This window comes from Dunckerocampus dactyliophorus, chromosome 2 (assembly GCF_027744805.1).
Source record: "Dunckerocampus dactyliophorus isolate RoL2022-P2 chromosome 2, RoL_Ddac_1.1, whole genome shotgun sequence".
NCBI lineage: Eukaryota > Metazoa > Chordata > Actinopteri > Syngnathiformes > Syngnathidae > Dunckerocampus > Dunckerocampus dactyliophorus.
Window position 1 is genome coordinate 39997547 of NC_072820.1, and position 20977 is coordinate 40018523.

The following is a 20977-nucleotide window of genomic DNA, read 5'->3' on the forward strand; positions in this document are numbered from 1 at the left end:
TGAAAGTGTGCTGTACATGGCTATTCAGGTGGAGGTGCAAAATAAAGGTTCTGGCATCATGACTATCAGGAAAACTGTTGTCTATTCTCAATGAAAATTAACCAGAAAAGCGATCGATCCCCAGTGACATAAAATTATACTCAAATCCTCGGAATTCACATCTGCTTCAAATTGGAAAATATTTCTGGAAATTGAGCTAAAATTGGTTTCTCCTTGTACCGGTAATTTTATAAATAGAATGTTTTGGCTTAAACGATATATTCCAAGGATAAAAATAACAACAAACTCTTGAAATTAAGGACATAAAATTGGCCTCAGATATCACCAGATTGCAGGAAATGAGGTCTAATTTAAAAAACATTTATGGGGGAGGGCCCCCAGACCCCCTGCTCCATTTCCAGCGCCTCCGCCTACGGCCTCGGCCACACCCCCCCTTTTCAAAAAAGCTAGATCCGCCCCTGCAATTGTGCTACAATACATCTAAAAAAGCTTATATTTCCCTCCATCAATCAATTTTCAATACCACTTGTCCTCCTTTGGGTCACAGGTGAGCTGCCTTCAGGCAAGAGGCGGGGTACACCCTGGACTGGTCACCAGTAAATCACAAAAATCTAAAAAAAAAAACCATGCACACTCGCATTCACACATATGGACAATTTAGAGTCTCCAATTAGCCTCACATGCATGTTTTTGGAAAGTTGGAGAAAGCCTTCGTACCTGGAGAAAAGACACATACACATGGAGAGAACATGCAAACTCCAACTGATCAACAGACAGTTGCACAATTTCCTTTGTTTTTTTTTTTTTTTTTGCAAATAAAATAGTGAACTATAAAAGATTTCCAAAATATAATATTGAGTGAAAGTGAGCTAATTGCCAGACACAGCTGAAGTGTCTTTTGTGGTTGGCGAGGCTCATTAGAACAGTGCTGCCTACATTGGATCGGTCCCTTTCTTGCTCCATCTGCCATTAGCTTGTCCAGCAAATCCAATTATGTGCTTATGTTCCCAGTCTAAAAATAGTAGAAAATGACGGAAAACACAGAATCAACACGTCATTAGTTGTGAGCGTGTGGGAAATTGCTCTTCGGTCTCTGTAGAGACAATTCATCTGTCATGAGGAAATGATGATGATGACGGGTTACAAGCTGCCATGGCGGACAGAGACCCAGTAATGACGGAGAGGTGGGTGAGATGGCAGCGGGGGACGAGTGAGAGGAAGGATTAGAGTAACAAGGCGGATGTCGCAAGGAAATTAAAGAGAATTTCCTCACATAGCGGATGAAATAAGGTAAGCCATGTTACATGCCAAAAAATAGTTACTAGATCTAAATATGGGTTAAAATATGTTGCGTCAAACCACTACTGGTGCAGTACAAATCATAGCTCCTACCAGGATATTTAGTTGTTTATATATTGGAACTATCAATGCTTGATGTGACCCACAAGAAGCCAAAAGTGTTTTCTAGATTTTAACTGACAGGTGGACACACTTATTCAACATCATAACAACACTTATGCTCTGTGTGCAGTGATGCAAAAACAGTTTATAATGTACGAGACATTTTCAGGACAACATGCTCCATTTTAGGGCTGGATCCTATCCAAGTTGACATGTAGGGCAAGAGGCGGGATACACCCAAGACAGATCACCAGTCAATCACATAGGGAAAGACAACCATTCACAGTCACACCGAAAGGCAATTTAGAGTCTTTTTAAAATGTTATTCCTTATCTGGAAAACCAGTTACTGACTTGATATTTAGAAAAAAAGATGGTCGATCTTGCACATAATGCAACATAGTCTACTTTGTTTTCCATAAGGATGGGGACTTTTGTGACCCTGGCAGAGGTGCTAGAGGCCCGGGGTTCACCACTAGATGAGGATGAGGTCTGGTGTCTGCTTCTTGTCACCGCTGAGGCCTTACTGGGTGTTTCCAAGAAAGGTAATTATCTTCCCACTAACTCCTAACTCCTGGTAACTTGCTGTTCCACCTGTTAACTTTAGCAGTTTATGTTCTGCCGTATGTTAGGTACTGGCACCGTATGCAGTGTGCTCAGCCCAGGCTCGGTGCTACTGTCCTCTCATGGGAGTCTTGCCTTTAAGAGCTGTGGACGATATGATGATGTGGCCTCCTTTGTGGCTCCTGAAGTCCTTCAGGGGCATACTTCCTCCGCAAGGAATACAGCTGAAAAGGTTGTAAAGCCAAAGTGGTAACCGAAGTAGCCAAAACCAAAAGTCAGTCTGAGTGTGTTGCTTCTCAGTGTAATTCCCAGTCCAACCTCAAGGGTAGCTAAAGTAGCAAAAGGTAGCATAGGTAGTTCCTTGACAGTGCTGCTGCTTCCAAATGTAGAACAACAGGGTGTGTTTCTCTTCAGTAATGATTTTGTCTCCTTGCTTTTCCCCAGTCACTTGTGTACTCACTGGGCATGACTTTTTATTGGTGCGTGGATTATCAACTACCTCAAAACCAGGTACTTAGCTCCTTCTCGTAACCTAGCATACAGTTAAATTTATCAAACCCTATCTCAGCAAATGTTCCTATTCCCCGCCAGCCGGTCCAGCTTAGTGCGGAGCTGGAGGGTTTACTCCTGAGCATGTGCGAGGACACAGTGGCGAGACGGACGGACCTGCTGACGGTGCTAGAGACCTGCGAGCTTCACCACAAGACCTTTATGCTGCCTCCAGCCGAGCGGCTTGTCAGGCAGCTGGTGGAAGAAATCTACAGAAACTCCGTTAGTGGCCAACAAACAACACATGGAGTGTTGACGTTAACTGATATTCTCTTACAGCACCACCTTCCTTCCGACAGGTTGATCCTAATGTTATGGCAGAAAATGGATCCCTGCTGACTGATCGCAGTCAAATTGTCAGAGACAAGCTTCACAGTAAGGAAGTGGATTTTACTTAGTAACACAAATATATGTGACATAGATACCTTACCCTATATTCAAAAGTGAAATGTATTTCAGGGCGGTCTTTTTGTAATTCAACATGGGTGAAAACCAAGCTCTCCAGAACTTTCTCAGGAGCATCCTATCCACCTGAGCCCACAGGGTATGAAATGATGTGACACATCTCATTTCTGATATTTCAAACAAAAGCAATATGTTTGCTGAGTGGATGTCTTGAGTGACAGATTTCAATACACACCAGTGAAAGAACGATGAACTCATTCCCATCCATGATCCCCTCGAGGCGTTGGCACACGGAGAGTAACGGGAGTTGGCAGCAGTTGAATCGGACTGCCTGTAGCCCATACACGGATGGCAGTCGACATGCTAACTCCAGATTCCTTGCACAGTTTGAATCCTCAATGAGTTTGAGTGACAAAAAAAATAAGGTAAGGCAAATTGCTGTGGGCGCACAGGGCACATCAGCACAATGACAATATATTGATGTACAGTAAATACCTTCTGTCATAGGACATGGGCCCAGAGTTCCTAAGAATGTCAGATGAGCCGGTAGTTGTCTTGGAGCTCCCTGGCTCCATTGTGGTGAGTGCAAAACACTTTTGCTCAGGAATTGATGGTTTTGGTGAACGTGACATTTACATTAATCTCTGAAAAAGTTTATATAAACAATCGGGAAATGGCCTGGGCTCAAAATCTGGAAGGTGATTCAAGGAACAATTTAGCCCTAGTGGCGTAGTGGTCTACTCTTCTGGCAAATGGGACGGTTGCGTCAGGAAGGGCATCCAGCGCAAAAACCAAGCCAAAGCATGCACTTTACTCTCTTAAGGGCTCAGGGGTCCCTATTTACAAGCCTGTAGTAGCCTCTACTGTATTTCCTAAGAAAAAGTGTCAAATCCAAGAAGACTCAATACTACGTGTCATCACTCTTTAGTTATCACTTACATTTTATCTTCCATTGTGTGTTGCAGTCAAAAAAAGGGAAATCTCCCATCACGCAAAGAGAGCTGACCGTGGTGATGCCCAATGGTCAAAACATAGTAATCAAATGTGATGTGAAATCCAGAGGAGGGGATGTGTTTGACATGATTGTCGCTCACGCTAACCTGGTGGAACACTTTTACTTCGGCCTTGCATACATCGATGGTAATTATGCAGCTGGATAGGCGGATAATACAATTCAGCTGGCTTGTCATCCAAATCAACAATCCTACTGGACTCTTCTCTCGTCAGATAATGAGTTCTTCTTTGTGGACAATGGCTGCAAGATTTCCAAAGTTGCTCCAGATAGCTGGAAGAAAGTGCCTTCAATCACCTTTGTCCTTTTCTTCAGGGTCAAATTCTTTGTCAATGACATTACTACTATTTTGTGAGTATCTTACTTCCTGGTTGCCACAAAAATAAGCATTCATACTTTATCCAGATTATCTTTCCACCAGGCACAAACAAACCCACCACCAGTACTACCTCCAACTCAGAAAAGACCTCTTGGAGGACAGATTGTCCTGCCATGAAGAAACTGCCCTATACCTCGGAGCTTTGGCCTTGCAGACTGAGTATGGGGACTGCATGCCTGAGGTTTGAAGAAACTTGTTATGAAAATGAAAACACCTACATGCAATTATATGAATGAGATGTTTTTTCTAGGTGTATGGTAGAAACTACTGTCGCCCCGATCAATATGTCCCCAAGAGTGTGATGGAAAATCGTGCCTTGCCTTATATTCTTGGAGAGCTACAACGGCTTCATACCAACAATGCCCAAATGCTCACAGATGAATCAGAACTGGAGTTCCTCAAAGTAACGTATTTTCCTATGTTACGTTTTGCCACACAGATTGATTTCACTCAACCACAGACTTTGGTTATTTTATTCATGCAGGTTTGTCTGCAGTTGCCTGAATATGGAGTCTTGTTCCATCGTGTGACACGAGAAAAAAAGCCTGTAGGAGAAATTATACTTGGAGTTTGTGCGAAAGGAGTTATCGTTTATGAGGTGAAAAATGGCTGCCGGTGCACCAGTCAGACTTTCTACTGGAGGGAGACAGCCACTATTTCCTCCAATGTGAGTAGATTGATTCACCTGGAATATCAAATTGCTGCCGACAATACAAAAATGTTTGTCATGTTTTATCCGTTACAAAATGTTCCTTAATATTTGACCAGAGGCGGAGATTTGTCATAGAGTGTCGGGTCAGTAAGAAGAAGTACACCTTCATCACAGAGACGTCAAAGATAGCCAAATACCTGTGTAACCTCTGTTCATCCCAGCACAAGTTCAACAATGAAATGAATTCTCGTCAGCTCAGCCACAGCATGGCCTCAGGTATGTTATGCACTTCACCCAAGTGTTTTAGTGCTATAGAGAAAGGCTCCTGGCCAAATTGAGGCAATTAGCATAATTACAAAATGACTGTATCATGAACAAGGGCACCGCCAAAAATTGTGGGTCACATAAAAAAAAAAAATCACATAATTTTTAGTGCTAAATAACTAGGGATGTCACAAGATCTCGTATCACAAGATCTCACGAGATTAAAACGTGACAAGAATTCTTGTAAAAAAAAAACAAACAAAACAAACTGTCTCGTGGGCACTTGGCCTGGGACGATAATAAATTAATTAATTAATCACACTATAAATTTTGCTGGCCTCAATATATTGCCATGTGCATGCGTGTCTGTTTTTCTCTTCTCTTGCCTCCAAACAGGCAGGAAGAGAGTTCACTCTGTGCACTGGTTTCAGCACCTCGGCATATTCGTTCCATAGAACAATGACATGAACGGAGTGAGCCCTTTTGTCAGTCATACAGTCTCTTTGTCTCGGTTGGTGGAGGCAGGGCCAGTAGCATAAACACAGAGTGCAGAACAGTGTAACGTAGTAGAAATTAAATTAGTAAAATGCAATATATCGTCATATTTTTTAGATTTTTTCATTGTATGTTTTTTAAAAGTAATGTTAAAATCGCATCTCATCTAGTTCTCGCAGCCCCAATCTCGTGTGCCGTCTCATCTCATGAACTGAGTGTCTTGTGACATCCCTATAAATAACTAAGAACTATGAAACTATACCTGTATAACTGTAAATAACAGAATGAAAAAAAAACTCTCCGGGGCTAGGATCAAACCCATGCCCTCTGCCTAAAAAGGCAGCGGCTTAACCATTACACCACCGGGGCCTGACAGGTGAAAGGATGAATGATGCTATTTTTGCTGTGTGCTATCAATCATTTTGGCAACGAGCTTGGTGTCAGATTACTTGTCTCTTTTTTTTCTCCTCTGCCTTGGTCTGACTTGGTGCTCTATGCCTCACAGCAGCGATACATATCTTTTGCACATTATGGGCACCCCCCATGGATTGAGGGGCCCTATGCACAGCGCGCGTTGTAGGGAGGGGCGGCCCTGGTCCCACAGTTTCATGCAGTTTTCTGTTTATTCTTTCATGTCAAAATCTACAGATTTAGTTTGTATGTCTCTAGACGAGAACATCTCTCATTACGCACCAACTTGCCGTACACAAAGCAGTCGGCTCAAGTCCATCATAGGTTCTGAGACACCGCAAGATGACAGTGGTCTGACCACTCCTCAAGATGAGTCCCTGACACGGCTGTGTGAGGATGTCGCTGCAAGGATTGAAGCCCGCTTTAAACAGAAGCGTCAGAGTCTTTATGAACAAAGGTACGTTACTATCACTTCTTATTCAAATCCCCCCCAAAAAACATTTCTAACCTAGCATCCACTTTATATCAGGTAACTACAATAACCAAGGACTTTATGATTGACTGTAATTGTTATGAAACTTCTCACTTTCAGCACCTGCTCCAGTAGTCAGCGCAGCAGCACTGGCATGCGTTCCCCGGCCTGTTCTCAGAGAAGCGGCTCTGAAGTCCCCTTCAGCTCCCCAGCAGCCAGAGGTACAACCAACCAACAATTCGGCTTTCCTTCCCTCCACACACATACTCACAGTCATAGTTTTGTTTTTTTCGAGCCTACTTAATGAATTTACAATGAAAGAAACATATTGACTCAACTTTGCACATGTCCGAAAAAGACCAGTAAGAAGCACAGCCTACTTAATCCTAACCCTTCCCCATGTCTGATATTATGATGTGTATTATGTGTGTCCGAAAAGTTCCAGGACTGGTGTCAGAAAAGATATACACTCCTGATCAAAATCTTACTACCAGTTGAAAAATTGCTAGAATTTGTGAAATGAAAAATGAAAAAGCACCCCAGATCATGATGGACCCCCTCCACTGTGCTGGGTAGAAAACACCTCAGGTGGGATCTCCTTGTCATGCCAGTAACGTTGGAAGCCATTTGGATCTTCAAGGTTACATTTTTTCTCATGAGAGAATAAAACTTTTTTCCACCTTTCAATGTCCCATGTTTGATGCTCCCTGGCAAAGTCTAAACGGGCAGTTTTGTGGCGTTGAAAGAGACGAGGTCTTTGAATTCGTATTTTGTTTTTTAAACCCTTTTCCCGCAGAGGCCGTCTGATGGTTATTGCGCTGCAGTCGGCACCAGTAAGGGCATTAATGTGGGTGAAAGACCGCCCTGTGTCTTCATGGACAGCCAATTGGATCCTCCGGCTCAGCACAGATGTGATTTTTTTTGGATCTAACACTTGAGTTTTTTGTTCCATAATGCTCAGGATCTTTAAAAAAAAAAAAGTAAAATGACTGCTCCCAACCTCAGCAGCAATGGCACGCTGCGAGAGGCCTTGCTTATGCAGCTCGACAATCCGACCACATTCAAAAAGAGAAAGCTTCTTAGCTTTAGCCATCAGGAGGGCATGACAGTGTGAATGCCTGACAGACAATGACAATTTTGAGCAGGTTTTTGCTTTTATAGCCTGTGGTCTTAAACTGTTGATCAGGTGATAAACAACCTATTTCTTTTTTGTTGTTGTTTAAATTACAAGTTCCAAATGTTTTTGTCTCACTCCCCCTTCCTGTTTTTGCATATTGTAGCTCTACTTAAAACCTCATTAAGATCCAAATGTGCAAAATGCAAATTCTAGCAATTTTTCAACTGGTCTTAAGATTTTGATTAGTGTATTTCAAATCCAAACTACAAGTTTTCCCCTTTGACGTAATCCCCGCTAACGTCTAACGGAATTTCCCAGCCTTCTTTGCCTTCATGCACTCCTGGAAGTATTCCTTTGCAGCTCCGTCATCTTTATGTCATCCACAACTTCAAAACGACTTGAGCTTCTTGAGTTTGGGAAAAAGGGTGAGGAGGGAGGTTGCTCCATCACACCAATGTTCTTCTCGGCAAGGCATTGTTGGATGCTCAGGGCATTGTGAGCAAGAGCATTATCACGGCATAGAAGCCAAAAGCACTAAACAAAGAAACAAATGCCACACGATCTCTTTGTACACGTGCTGGTTGATCGTCTATCCCTTTGGCAAGAACTTGCAGTGGACGATGCCCCCCACATTGAAGAGTGCGATCAACAGTCCTGGAACTTTTCAGACAAACGTCGTATGTTCACATCCTCTGTTTAATATGTTCACTACAAAAATGAGCGGCCCACTTTTGAAATGAATAATTGATCATTTATTCTCTGTTTTAATGGTCCTATAGTATTGCTCATCCATGTAGTACTGTTTCGACATGTTTATGTGTTATTAATATAATTAGATTAGAATGCGTCATTCTTCAAATTCAGTCGTTTATGTTCAATGAGATGGAGGGTTTCCAGTACCAGATCCTTTTGTTCAGCAATTCCTTGTACTGTAGTGTTGTTGTTCTTAAATGTAGATAGATGAATTCCATCAGACTGCTTTATCCTGTAGTTGTGTGTTGTGTAATTCGTTTCCACACAGCAACGTTTTTCACATTTCTTCACCCACACATCCACTGTTTAAAGCCTAGGTCACAACCGGTCATACGGCCTCCTAAGAAATGCAAGGAGGGCGCACGTGTGACGTGCTGATTTTTAAGTCGTAGACTGGTCGTAGAGGTTCTTTGTCATGTCAAACTCTCTGGGCAATTTCGTTTTTGCCAGGTTGCAAGACAAATCACAGTCCATACGGCCAATGTGTGTCTTTCGTACGTTTTGCTGGTGTCAGGTTTAGGCAAAATCAATTTTTTTCCGTACGTCGCACTTGCGGACTCCTATGTGTGTCTTGCGCTAACTGCGCTCCCACATACGTAATTAGTGAGGCCAACTCACACTCAGATATTTTGTAGTCCTCCACGCGTGTCGAGATCTCACTCCTTCATGGTCACCACAACTACGTTCTTCACAGACAAACACAGCGATTTGGGGAACACCAAAAATCAAACGGCCAAAAAAAATCATACGTGCGGTTGTGACCTAGGCTTAAGAGATACCAAAGCATTTTGTTGGACTGTAATGTTTAGCCAAGAAGATTTTGCTTCCAGTGAGCATACATTAGTTTGTACTAAATTAATCTGTCTTTATATGTCCCACAGAAACTCCAACTAAACTGGGGTCAGCATCAGAAAGAGAGGTTATATGCATCTCTCTTAAGAAAGACCCAAAGCTTGGACTGGGTATGGTTTTACTCTACACTCAATATTTCCTGAAAAAACTTTGATTGCAAGTGGTAACTTACGGAGATTGCGTGGCAAATGGTTAACTACCTTAAAATGATATACCAATAAAGTACAATTCAAAATGATAAAGATATCCAAGTGATAAAGTTCTCCCAAAATTGTGGTTTGTATTCATGCAGGTATCGTGATTGTGGGAGAGGACACAGTGGGCCGTTATGACCTGGGCATTTTTATTGCATCTGTAGTACCCGGGGGACCTGCTGATAGGGACGGACATATACGGCCAGGTACAGAATCTCTATGAATCAAACTATTTTTATTAAATGTTTTTCTCATAATCCTAAAAAAATCGCAGGCTTTCTTTGAACATCTGTTGGTCGGTCTCTTATGTGTGACCTTGTTTGGTCATAAAATAAAACAGCTATTGTAAGCACGGTATTTGGCTTAATGTAGAAAATAGCATGATGGTGACCTTTGCCCTTAGGTGGTCGCCTGATCTCTCTGAACCACATCAGCTTGGAGGGTGCCACCTTCAGTGAGGCAGCCGAGGTCATGCAGAGCAGCCCAGAGGAGGTGCAGCTCATTATCTCACAGCCAAAAGGTGCTTTGTGTGTGTCTGTGCGTCCGTGTTTGTGTGGTGTTAGTCTTCCCTACAGTCATCCCTCGCGACATCGTTGTTCGAATATCGCTCCCTCACTATATGGGGTTTTTTCCAAAAATAATTTAAATAATAAATGGTCGCTGTGTGGTTGACTATGGTCTATTGTTATTCAAATGATATTGAAAGACAAATCATATGTAGTATTCTGGTCACTAGGCATCAGTAATGTTATGAGACATGATGTTAGATTACATTACCTTTCATACTGCATGGAGGCTGGCTACTGAGCCAGCAGAGCCGAGCCGACATGCCATGGCTGAGACGGACATGCCATGGCTGAGATGGAGTGAAAAAAAGGTTCTCCTCTCATTCCGTGTGGAAGTGGTAAGTTTTTACCGTCTTTGTCCTTCTTCCCCACTCCTTTTGAAACACTTTCAGTTTAGTTTACTTTAAGTAAATTGGAGAGTCTAACTAGTTTGCTCGTTAGCTTGCTATGCTAGCGGCGGCCGTCTGTTATGTCCCTGCAGTGATCCCATAGCCCGTGCAATGTGATGTAAACAAAGAATAAAAAGTAGTGAAAAAGTGACTCTTGTTATGTTACGTCTATAGGGCTCTAATAATGTTCAAACCTATATTTAGAAAGTCATAAACAGTTTTTCTATGCTCAAACTACGAAAATATTCAAATTATTAATATTGAATCCTACTTTGCGGAAATTCACTTATCGCGGTCTGGTCTGGAACCAATTCACTACGATAAGCGAGAGACGACTGTATATGAATTGTTGATTTAAATTTTGGTTTACACCTCAAATTAACATAACTTTCCAATAAATTGTAATGATTTTTACTCTCAGCTCCTCAAACACCCAACACTCTGCGGCCTTCTGCACTGAGGAATTACGAGTCGCAAACCACACTGATGGCATACGGACCATCAGGAGGGGACAGCCTGGATGAGATTGTCTCGGTCATGATGGAACCAAAGACCGGCAATAAGCTACACGTCCCCCAAGAAGTCCGTGTACTTAATGCGCAGGTAAAACCAACATTTTAGTTGTTTTTAAAAAATGTACTTTTAGAATGATTACTGATAAATACCTATGTGGCTACATGTCTGACCCACGAGTACTATGATTGTACAGTGCACTGATTAACTTGCAGCAAATAACTCGCTTGGTGCATGGATGACAAGAAGTGTTGTGTGTTAATTAAGGATGGCTGCTCGCTTTCTTCCTCTATGAACTGCGAGAGGCTAGAGGAGGTCACCGTGAAGCTCAAGAAGCTATCAGGAAGTCTGGGAATCAGCATCTCTGTGAGTTTGTGTCACTAGTTTGTGACTAGTTATCAACTATAAAACATCAATATTCTGCATATCTCAAGTTTAAGATGCATTCCCAATGTGACAGTTACAAACAGGGTACAAGCATGTCGCATAAGGTTGATTTCGATATTAGCAAAGGAATTAATAGCATTCACCTCCAGTCCAGTTAAGAGAGCTACCTTTAGTCTAGAAGGAATTGAGCGCTCCAGTCATCTCCAAGAGTGTGTCACAAAGTCTACTTGACTCAATCTCATTACCATTCGTGTTCTGACAGGATTAGACAGAGAAAAAGTTGTTGCTTGTCGCAACTTCAAAGGTGTTGTACCCAACTATCAATGATGCAGCAAAGTCTTTTATTTGTATGAAAATAATGCAATTATTTAATGTCATTCAGGATGGTGTCAACACTAGCCATCCAAATGGGGGAATGTACATCAAGAGCCTCGTTCCAGGAGGGTCTGCTGATAAAGATGGACGTATACTTGCAGGTATATCTGAGAATTGAGTGTAGTGGTTACTCTTTGTGTGTTAGACTTCAGAGTTATATGGTCCTCCTTAACAAATACACTCAACAGAAATATAAACGGACCACTTTTGTTTTTGCTCCCATCTTTCATAAATGCAAAGATATAAAACAAAAGGTGTCCAAATTGTTTTTTTATCTGCCAGTGGCACATTTCAAAAATATAATTTAACAAAAAAACTAACAACAGCAGCCGCAAAAATCTGCAGTAATTTTACAAGAATAAACTCAAAATATTAAGAAGAAAACGTTGTAACTTAACAAGAAAAGCTGTAATTTTATGAGAATAATGTAATATTATGAGGAAAAATTATGTTATTTTAGCAGTAAAAAGTTGGAATGTTAAAGAAAAAAACAAATATTAGGAGAAAACGGATCAATAAAGTTGTAATTTTTAGAAAATTATGCTGTGGAACAATTTATGTTTTGAGAATAAAGTAAAAATATTAAGGGACTAAGGTCATAATTACAATATATAATTAAATATAGCAGCAGAAATGGAAAAAAAGAGCTGTAATTTTCAATAAAGTCAAAATATTAAGAGAGAGAAATATATATATATACTGTAGATATATATATATATATATATATATATATATATACTGTAATCATTCTATAATAATAATAAATAAAGTCAAAGTCACAAGAAGAAAATTTAAGATTTCTGAAAAAAGTTTAAATATGTGAAAATAAACCCCAACAAAAATAGGAAGAAAAACAGTGCAAAGACTGGCATTCACTAAATTTTTTCACCTATATCACAAAGCTGAGATGGAGTTTTTTCTTGCATATCTACATGCTTTACAAAATAACTAAGTGGCCCCTTGCATCCATTCATTTTTCAGTATGTGGCCCTCACTGGAAAAGGTTTGGACACCCCTGATCTACATGTTTTATGTACACAAAAGGCCTCTCTCTCTCAAATATTGGTCACAATATGTCTAAATCTGTGTTTGTGTGCATTTATAATTCATAATCCATCCACCCCACAGTTGCGGTATATCAGGATGCTGATGAGACAGCATGATTATTGCACAGATATGCCTGGCCACAATGCAAGGCCAGTCCAAAATGTGCAGTTTTATCACACAGCATAATGCCACAGATGTCACAAGTGTTGAGGGAGAGTTCGGTAGGCATACTGACTGCAGGAATGTCCACCACAGCTGTTGCCTGTGAATTGAATTTGTTTCAGGGAATTTGGCAGTACATCCAACCAGCCCTACAACGGCAGATCATGTGTAACCACACCAGCCCAAAACAGCAAAACTGCACTTTTTGGAGTGGCCTGTGGACATTTGTGAATATAGAGAAATAGCTCTTGTGTACCTAGAAAAAGTTATACATCTTTGAGTTCAGCTCACGAAAGATGGGAGCAAAAGTGTTGCATTTATATTTTTGTTGAGTGTATGACTCAACGCACAAGACAGTCGTTTTGGCTATTCGTATTAATGTAAATACGAACACGGAAGTTTATAAACACAGAGGACATGTGCATGCACGTTAAGAGTTCGGTCTGCGCATGTGCAAGTATCGGAGTTAAAACAGTAATGGCGGAACACAAGCGTCTATTTACTGCTTCTTACCAAAGACACATATGACATATACAGCAACAGAGGGTATTCCAAAGACCGGGAAAAGCAATTGGTGTGCATGGTGTAGTGTTTCTTTGGACATTGCCAGTGACTGGCTTGGCATGCATACTGCAGCATTACAGTATCTGTCATTTTTGCAGGTCAGTGTGAACAGGCATTTGTTTGACAAAAGCAAGAAAAAGATTGTACCCTTAAACTACATTAGTGTCATCTGCAACCCTGTGTAAAATGGTGTAATGGAAGCTTAAAATCTGTCTTAACCATGTGTAGGTGTCTCTTTCATTATTTGATATACTGTATGCTTGCTTACCTACAGTACTGCTCCCTACCCCTGAAAGTGGAAATGTTAATGTTAATTACTCTGCTCTCACTGGCAGGTGACAGGCTTGTAGAAGTTGATGGGATCAGTTTTCAGAGCGTTACCTATGAGCAGGCAGTGGAGTGCCTGAGCAACACCGGGGAGGTAAATGTGATTGATCATTCTGGGAATAGTTTCGAGCAGTGGTTCCCAAACTTTTCACAGTCTCGTACCCCTTCAGACATTTGACCTGAAGTCATGTTCCCCATACTCCTGCACATTTGAAAAACATAAACCTCAGTAAGCACACGATATAACATCTTACTCTGAATTACTTACTTATTTGTTTATATAATGCACACGGAGCAATTAACAACTCTGTGCTCTGTCTGCCTTTGTCTGCACTGTGGCGTTCAAGGAAACTGAGTAAATTTGAGTGTTAGATGCGAATGTAGTCACACTGTTTTTACAGTTTATTCCCGTACTGCACTTAAATAACCAAGTGTTTAGAAGGATACTGATGGGAAATTTGGCTTCTCCTATCATTCAGGTGGTGACTTTGGTTGTGGAGAGGCAGCCCATGAGGTTGCCAAGGGTCTCTCTGAGTGCCTACACTGACAGCAGCAGTGTGTCTGCTCACAACACTGACGTATTTACCAGGCAGCACAGGATCAACAGCTTCTCGTCCATTAGCACCCCTTCACATGCATTCTGTGACCGGCCCAGGGACTATAATTTTGTCACTGATGGTAAGAATCTTTTAAAGCTTAGGTTTTTGCACACTGTCACAGTGGTACTTTGCAAGGCACTTGTAATACAGTTTTACCAAAGAAATGGTCTGTAGATCACCGTTTTGCTCCGTGAGAGAGCCAGCAGTTGTCTCTAAGTAATAAACTCGCTGACTGCATGAAGATGAACTTTCACACACTTCCTCCTCCTGATCTTCGGTTTTGACCCTGACCTTCCTTTTCTTATCCCTCTGGTCGTCCTTATCCTCCGGCCTGTCCACCTATCTGCCATCGCCCCTGCTTCCCATGTATGACCATGGAGTAGATTGTTCTCAAATAATGTTTTTAGTCAAGTCAGGCCAATTTTGTTATTAATCTGTTACCTACTTATTGACTGAGTTATGATTTGTTCATTCTTTGCTTTCACTGTGTCTCCAAAAGCTGGAAGGACACGCAAGTAATGATTTTTTTATTTGGAATTTTGTAATATTATATGTACCTGTTTTACTCAAACATCACAATACAAATTATGTGAGCTCAAATCTCGTGGGCAAATTATATGCAGTATAATTCAAATATGCATATAGCATGATTATATGATTTTTGACTACACAGCTTTTTCAGAGAAAAATTTGAAGGAAAATTAGAATAAATTCCTCTTTCGTTCAAATTTTGGGCCCAGTACTGATTAACTAGAGCAGGGATTCTCAACTGGTCTCATCCTGGGACCCACATTTTCCCTTGTGTCATTAAAGGGATAGTTTGGATTTTCTCACATGAAGTTGTATGACATCCCCATCAGCATTGTAGTCCATTAACAGCGACTTACCCCCCACTTGGTCTCCTAAGTCCAGTTCCGGTCAGGTTTCTGTGACGAAGAACGTAGTTTCGCTTAGTTGCTGGGGACAATTAGGTAAAAAGTTTGGGTTCTCAAAACAATATGTGTTCAAAAGATTAATAAAAATACATTTGCATAACAAAAATGCCTACTCAAAAAAATCAAACCTCACAAAACACTCAAACACACAAACACAGTGTTATATCTGTCTCCCGCCGTATTCCTGTGCACTGTTGCCTGTGCGTTCATGTGTATGTGACAAAGACACTCGCATCTACTTCCGCTACTGAGCGCCGCAGCCATCTTGTTTATGTTCCACGCGACTAAAAGCCCGGACTGTGAGGCAGAGGGAGTAAGGTTTTTACCAACGTACACTCGCACAGCCCCACTGACTGGCATCTGTTACACTTACACATGAACGCACAGGCGACAGTGCACAGGGATACGGCGGGAGACAAATATAAGGCCGAGCGTTTTGTGAGGTTTTATTTTTCTTAGAAGGCAAATTTGTGATGTAAATGTATTAATCTTCTGAACATATATTGTTTTGAGAAGCCAAACTCTTTACTTAATTGTCCCCAGCAACTAAGCGGAACTACGTTCTTCATCACAGAAATCTGACCAGAACTGGATTTAAAAAACCAAGTGGGGGGTAAGTTGCTGTCAATGGACTACAATGCTGATGGGGATGTCATACAACTTCATGTCAAAAAATCTGAAATATCCCTTTAACACAGGTTGCAGGGAGAATGGTGTGTGGCAGCAAGATCAACACAGACACCACCTTTGTGTTTTGCCATGAGTTTTTGACTGAAGTGTTAACATTTTTGAGACGTGGCGTAACTATGTTAGTTAGCAAAGAAATACAACTTCATGTCAAAAAATTCGAAGTATCCCTTTAAGTCGTGACCCTCTTTTACAGAAGTGAAAGCATGCAAATGTATTTTTATTCAAAAATAACCTTCAAAATATACATGTCATCATTTAAATAAAAATAGACTCAATTACACATGAAAACGTTATTTCTTTATTTCTTAAACTTTATTTTAAGAAATGTCAACTACAAGGAAATAGTAAATTAATATTAGTTTATATCATAGAAGGTCAAAATATATGTTCTAAATATTTGTATTTCAAAATTTAAAAAATAATTACTTCAGACTATCAGACACTTAGTTTAACTATTTTAATGACATTTTTGACCTGCTGTCCGCGATCCACCCAGAATGGGCCTGCGACCAACATTTGGGTCCCCACCCACCAGTTGAGAAACACTGAACCAGAGTATGTTCCAACATGTTTTTATGTGCATAATTATATAGTTTACACATAGCACATTTAACCCTTTGAACCCCCCCAGAAAAACACACACTCAGAAAAACTGCTATGAAAACCCATTTAAATTAATCAATATAAATTTTAAAATTCATCTATTTTTCAACTTTTAAAGCTTAAATATTTGTTTCCATTTTATGGCTACTTTTACATGGCACCCCCTGTTAATGTGAGGGTACACAGGTGCATGTGTAGTCGATGTATAATTTTTCTTGCCATGAGAAGGTGGTGACTTTGGTCACAAACGCACACACATACTGTACATCCTAATTGGATCTGCAGTCTTGTTAAGATTGATGCACTAAGATTGAGAATTGTCTGTCATTTTCTTTAGGCAACACACAGGAAGTGACCCTGACTAAAAGCGCCAACGGTCTGGGCTTTAGCTTCGTTATGTGTGAGCTGGACCCGCCCATTCCGGACTTTGGCAGTCTGATCCAAATAAAGCAGCTTTTCCCTGGCCAACCGGCCCAGCTGAGTGGCAGGATCAATGAGGGGGATGTACTCTTGGCCATCAACGGCCAGTCACTCAAGGAATTGTCTTATCCAGTATGTGGATTAAGCTTTTATGCCTATGGATGTTATTGATGTGGTTTAGTTGACCTTTATACTAAAATTACCAATTAAACCTGCCATCTGTATTAGTGCACCGGTTTTCCATAGAGCAGAGGTTTTCAAAGCGTGAGCCGGTCGGTACCGGCAGACCCCAAGGAGTAGGGGATGCCCCAACCATGTTATATATTCTGTGAGGCGAGGCTCACTGTACCACACTTTGAAAACCCCTGCCAAAGACGGTTAGTTCGATATTACGGTCACATCATTTCAGACTATACAGTACATACTACCAATAATATATATGTATTATTATTAAAGTAAACAATGTACTTTTCCTATTTCTGCTCTCCTAGAAAGTACTAAAGCTGTTCAACACGTCACCCCCAGAGGTTCGACTGACACTGTGTCGGCCTTCACCAGGTACACCCATTCATTTCCTCGCAAACTGTTTGCGCCGACTGCATTTTCATACACTCTGTTTTCTTCAGGGACCCTTCCCTCCATCCATCAGCTTACAGGAACATGAGCGAGTCATAGTGTCACATACAGTAGCACCAACAAGACAACCCTCGGAGGCAGTGTTTTGCTTCCCGGCAAGACAGGACACGCTAACAAAGACAAAGAACCTTCTGCTACATGACAGCAGGTCAGTGATATGTTCACATGATAACCAAACAGCTGGGGTTCTATTTGTTTCTAGGCAGGGGATAAGAGGATTAGAGGAAGGTTTTTTTGATCGAGGCCTCCCAATACAGCATTTTGAAATAAATCTTAACAAGCAAGGAAGCATGTACCTAATTCAGTTGACTTTAGGTATCTTTGCATCTGTGTTTCCAGTGTACTAAAGAAGTAAAGCTGAATTTGTGAATGCAGACGAACTGTGGATATTAGTGGTGGGTTTGTGGAGACAAGAACCCAAGTAAAGGTGAGAAACTGGCTTCTCACAACCTAGAAATATGTAATCAGGGTTGGGGAATCTCAGCGTAGGGTACGGTACGATACGGTACGATACGATTTGCAAAACTACACATTCCAGAGTGACCTTTTATTGTGGGCAGCCTAAAACACACCTGTGCAATAATCATGCTGGTCAATTAACATGTTGATATGCCACACCTGTGAAGTGGGATGGATTATTTTGGCAAAGGAGAAGTGCTCACTAACACAGATTTAGAAAGATAAACAGAAAGACACAGAAAAATAATAAGTGGATATTTTTATCACTCACTAACGTAACTCTGACTCTGACTGCAGAAGTACAATTTGCTGTATTTAGATATGCTCGGAAATCCCAGAAAATAACCTCAAAACATGCGCATTAAACTTAAATGACGCCGTGTCTTTGAACGCAACCGGTCATCGCTCATAATAATACGGAGTGAGATTCAAATGTTCTGCTACTATTAAAGAAACTAGAGTAAAAGGCATTCGACCGTGTCCCTCGCGGTGTCCTCTAGGTGGTGCTCCGGGAGTATGGGATTGGTGGCGCGCTACTACATGCCATTCAGTCCTTGTACAACCGGAGCAGGAGCCTGGTTCGCATTGCCAGAAGTAAGTCAAGCCTGTTTCCGGTGAACGTTGGCCTCTGCCAAGGCTGCCCTTCGTCACCGATTCTGTTCATGATTTTCATGGACAGAATTTCTAGGCACAGCCAAGGTCTCGAGGGAGTCCAGTTCGGGGGCCTTAGGATCTCGTCTCTGCTTTTTGCAGACAATGTGGCCCTGATGGTCTCATCGGGCTGTGACCTGCACCTCCAAATCTGAGGCCATGGTTGTCAGTCAGAAAAGGGTGAATTGCTCCCTCCGGGTTGGGAATGAAGTCCTGCCCCAGGTGGAGGAGTTCAAGTATCTCTGGGTCTTGTTCACGAGTGAGGGAACATTGGAGCGTGAGGTCGATAGGCGGATCGGCGCAGCGTCTGCAGTAATGCGGTCGCTGTACCGGACCGTCGTGGTGAAGAGAGAGCTGAGCCGGAAGGCAAAGTTCTCAATTTACCGTTCGATCTATGTTCCCACCCTCAACTATGGTCATGAGCTTTGGGTCGTGACCGAAAGAACGAGATCGCGGATACAAGCGGCTGAAATGAGTTTCCGCCGTAGAGTAGCTGGACTCACCTTAAGAGATAGGGTGAAGAGCTCGGTCATCCGGGAGGAGCTCAGAGTAGAGCCGCTGCTCCTTTACATCAAGAGGAACTAGTTGAGGTGGCTCCTGCATCTAGTCCGGATGCCTACCAGACGCCTCCCTGGTGAGGTGTTCTGGGCATGCCCAGCCAGGAGAGGGCCCCGGGGCAGACCGAGGACACGCTGGAGGGATTATGTCTCACAGCTGGCCTGGGAACGCCTTGGTGTCCTCCCAGTGGAGCTGGAGGAGGTGGCCGAGGACCGGGAAGCCTGGGCTTCCCTACTGAGACTGCTGCCCCCTCAACCCGGACCCGGATAAGTGGAGGAAAATGGAATGGAATCTAGTCCGGATGCCTCCTGGATGCATCCCTGGTGAGGTGTTCCGGGCATGCCCAGCCGGGATAAGGCCCCGGGGCAGACCTAGGACACGCTGAAGGGATTATGTCTCACAGCTGGCCTGGGAACGCCAAAGTATCCTTCCGGTGAAACTGGAAGACCAGGAAGTCTGGACTTCCCTACTGAGACTGCTGCCCCCGCGACTCGGACCCGAATAAGCGGAAGACAGTGGAATGGAATGGTAAATATTTAATCATTTGACAGCCCTAGTATTTTCGTGAGACACTTCTTGCACACTTATCCAGCTTTGTCTCATTCTTCTATACTAGAAAAGTCAAAGTGAGTACATGCTTTTGCTGTGCATCTTTCCTTGTAACTTCAGTGCTCGCATTCTTCGTTGCGTAGTTTTTTCAGTTTTCTTCTTCTACAACTTCCGTCCCAACTTTCTGCCACTTTGGCGAGGAGCACTACTACCTCCTGGATGGCATGTAAAATCGTGACTCAACTCACTTAAGAGGTAAAAGACGTTTATAGTTGCTATATTTTAATAATATATATTTTTTTTAATCGATAAACGGCGAGAGCGTATCAATAATCCATAGCCAGTAATCATTTCAAAGGTAAAATGTGCAATATAAATGTACCAGCCCACATTTTTACATATTTATGTCTTTATGCTTCACTGTTTTTTCACCAAGCGCTGAGATGTCACAATTTGTTCAGCAATACTTAAACGCACTATAGTTGCAGGCTGAGTGAAAGTGAAACGTTTATATAACTTTCTCCAATTCTGCCACAACTTAATAAGTCTGTTCATTGATCATCTTGCATTATCATTCATTAGTCGTGAGTACCTATACATTTATACTTCAAAATGCATTTAATAAGTGTGTGAGAGATATTTGGGCTTTAACGTAGATTGCGTTGCGAGTGACCTATAACAGAAGAGTTTTTTGGGGTATTGTGTCAAAAATAGACATTTTTACGGGCACATCCATGATTTATGGATTTTCACCAACCTCGGGTGGGTAAAGAACCGAACACCCACAAAAAGCAGAGATCTACTGTGTGGAATTGGTGGGGTCCGTGTAATGGTCTGGCCTCAGAGATAGCAGAAGAAATATCTTCATTCCAATACAATAATTCCAATAGTTGTAGCTCATCTCTTAGCCACAAGGTGGCAGAATTGCGTTAATAAAAGACAACAGATGCTCACATTGTGTCTGTTTCACCTCGAGTCATAAGTACTCATACATAGTGTTATTTTTTGTCTTTTCCATGGGAAACCAG

The 20977-nt window shown here is 41.8% G+C and overlaps 1 protein-coding gene across 17 annotated transcripts in view; it reads left to right on the forward strand.

Annotated features, from left to right (window-relative positions):
* The first annotated feature begins 977 nt into the window (after positions 1–977).
* The window catches only part of frmpd2 (FERM and PDZ domain containing 2), a 68624-nt gene continuing 48624 nt past the window's right edge, over positions 978–20977 (forward strand). For 3 of the 17 annotated variants that reach the window (XM_054767520.1, XM_054767519.1, XM_054767516.1), the window contains exons 1-29: positions 980–1290; positions 1824–1945; positions 2033–2196; positions 2409–2474; positions 2556–2735; positions 2813–2888; positions 2973–3057; positions 3157–3343; positions 3426–3497; positions 3884–4058; positions 4146–4281; positions 4352–4490; positions 4560–4712; positions 4794–4976; positions 5078–5237; positions 6369–6588; positions 6724–6824; positions 9355–9435; positions 9618–9725; positions 9923–10039; positions 10896–11077; positions 11255–11353; positions 11757–11850; positions 13858–13943; positions 14329–14527; positions 17014–17228; positions 17588–17654; positions 17723–17880; positions 18072–18159. In XM_054767520.1, the coding sequence (XP_054623495.1) occupies positions 1825–1945; positions 2033–2196; positions 2409–2474; positions 2556–2735; positions 2813–2888; positions 2973–3057; positions 3157–3343; positions 3426–3497; positions 3884–4058; positions 4146–4281; positions 4352–4490; positions 4560–4712; positions 4794–4976; positions 5078–5237; positions 6369–6588; positions 6724–6824; positions 9355–9435; positions 9618–9725; positions 9923–10039; positions 10896–11077; positions 11255–11353; positions 11757–11850; positions 13858–13943; positions 14329–14527; positions 17014–17228; positions 17588–17654; positions 17723–17760 (3504 nt within the window). In that variant the 5' untranslated portion in view covers positions 980–1290; position 1824 and the 3' untranslated portion in view covers positions 17761–17880; positions 18072–18159. Of the gene's footprint in view, positions 1291–1823; positions 1946–2032; positions 2197–2408; positions 2475–2555; positions 2736–2812; positions 2889–2972; positions 3058–3156; positions 3344–3425; positions 3498–3883; positions 4059–4145; positions 4282–4351; positions 4491–4559; positions 4713–4793; positions 4977–5077; positions 5238–6368; positions 6589–6723; positions 6825–9354; positions 9436–9617; positions 9726–9922; positions 10040–10895; positions 11078–11254; positions 11354–11756; positions 11851–13857; positions 13944–14328; positions 14528–14947; positions 14964–17013; positions 17229–17587; positions 17655–17722; positions 17881–18071; positions 20968–20977 lie in introns of those variants that run through there. The other 14 variants (XM_054767524.1, XM_054767521.1, XM_054767523.1 and 11 more) reach the window with 11 other exon arrangements.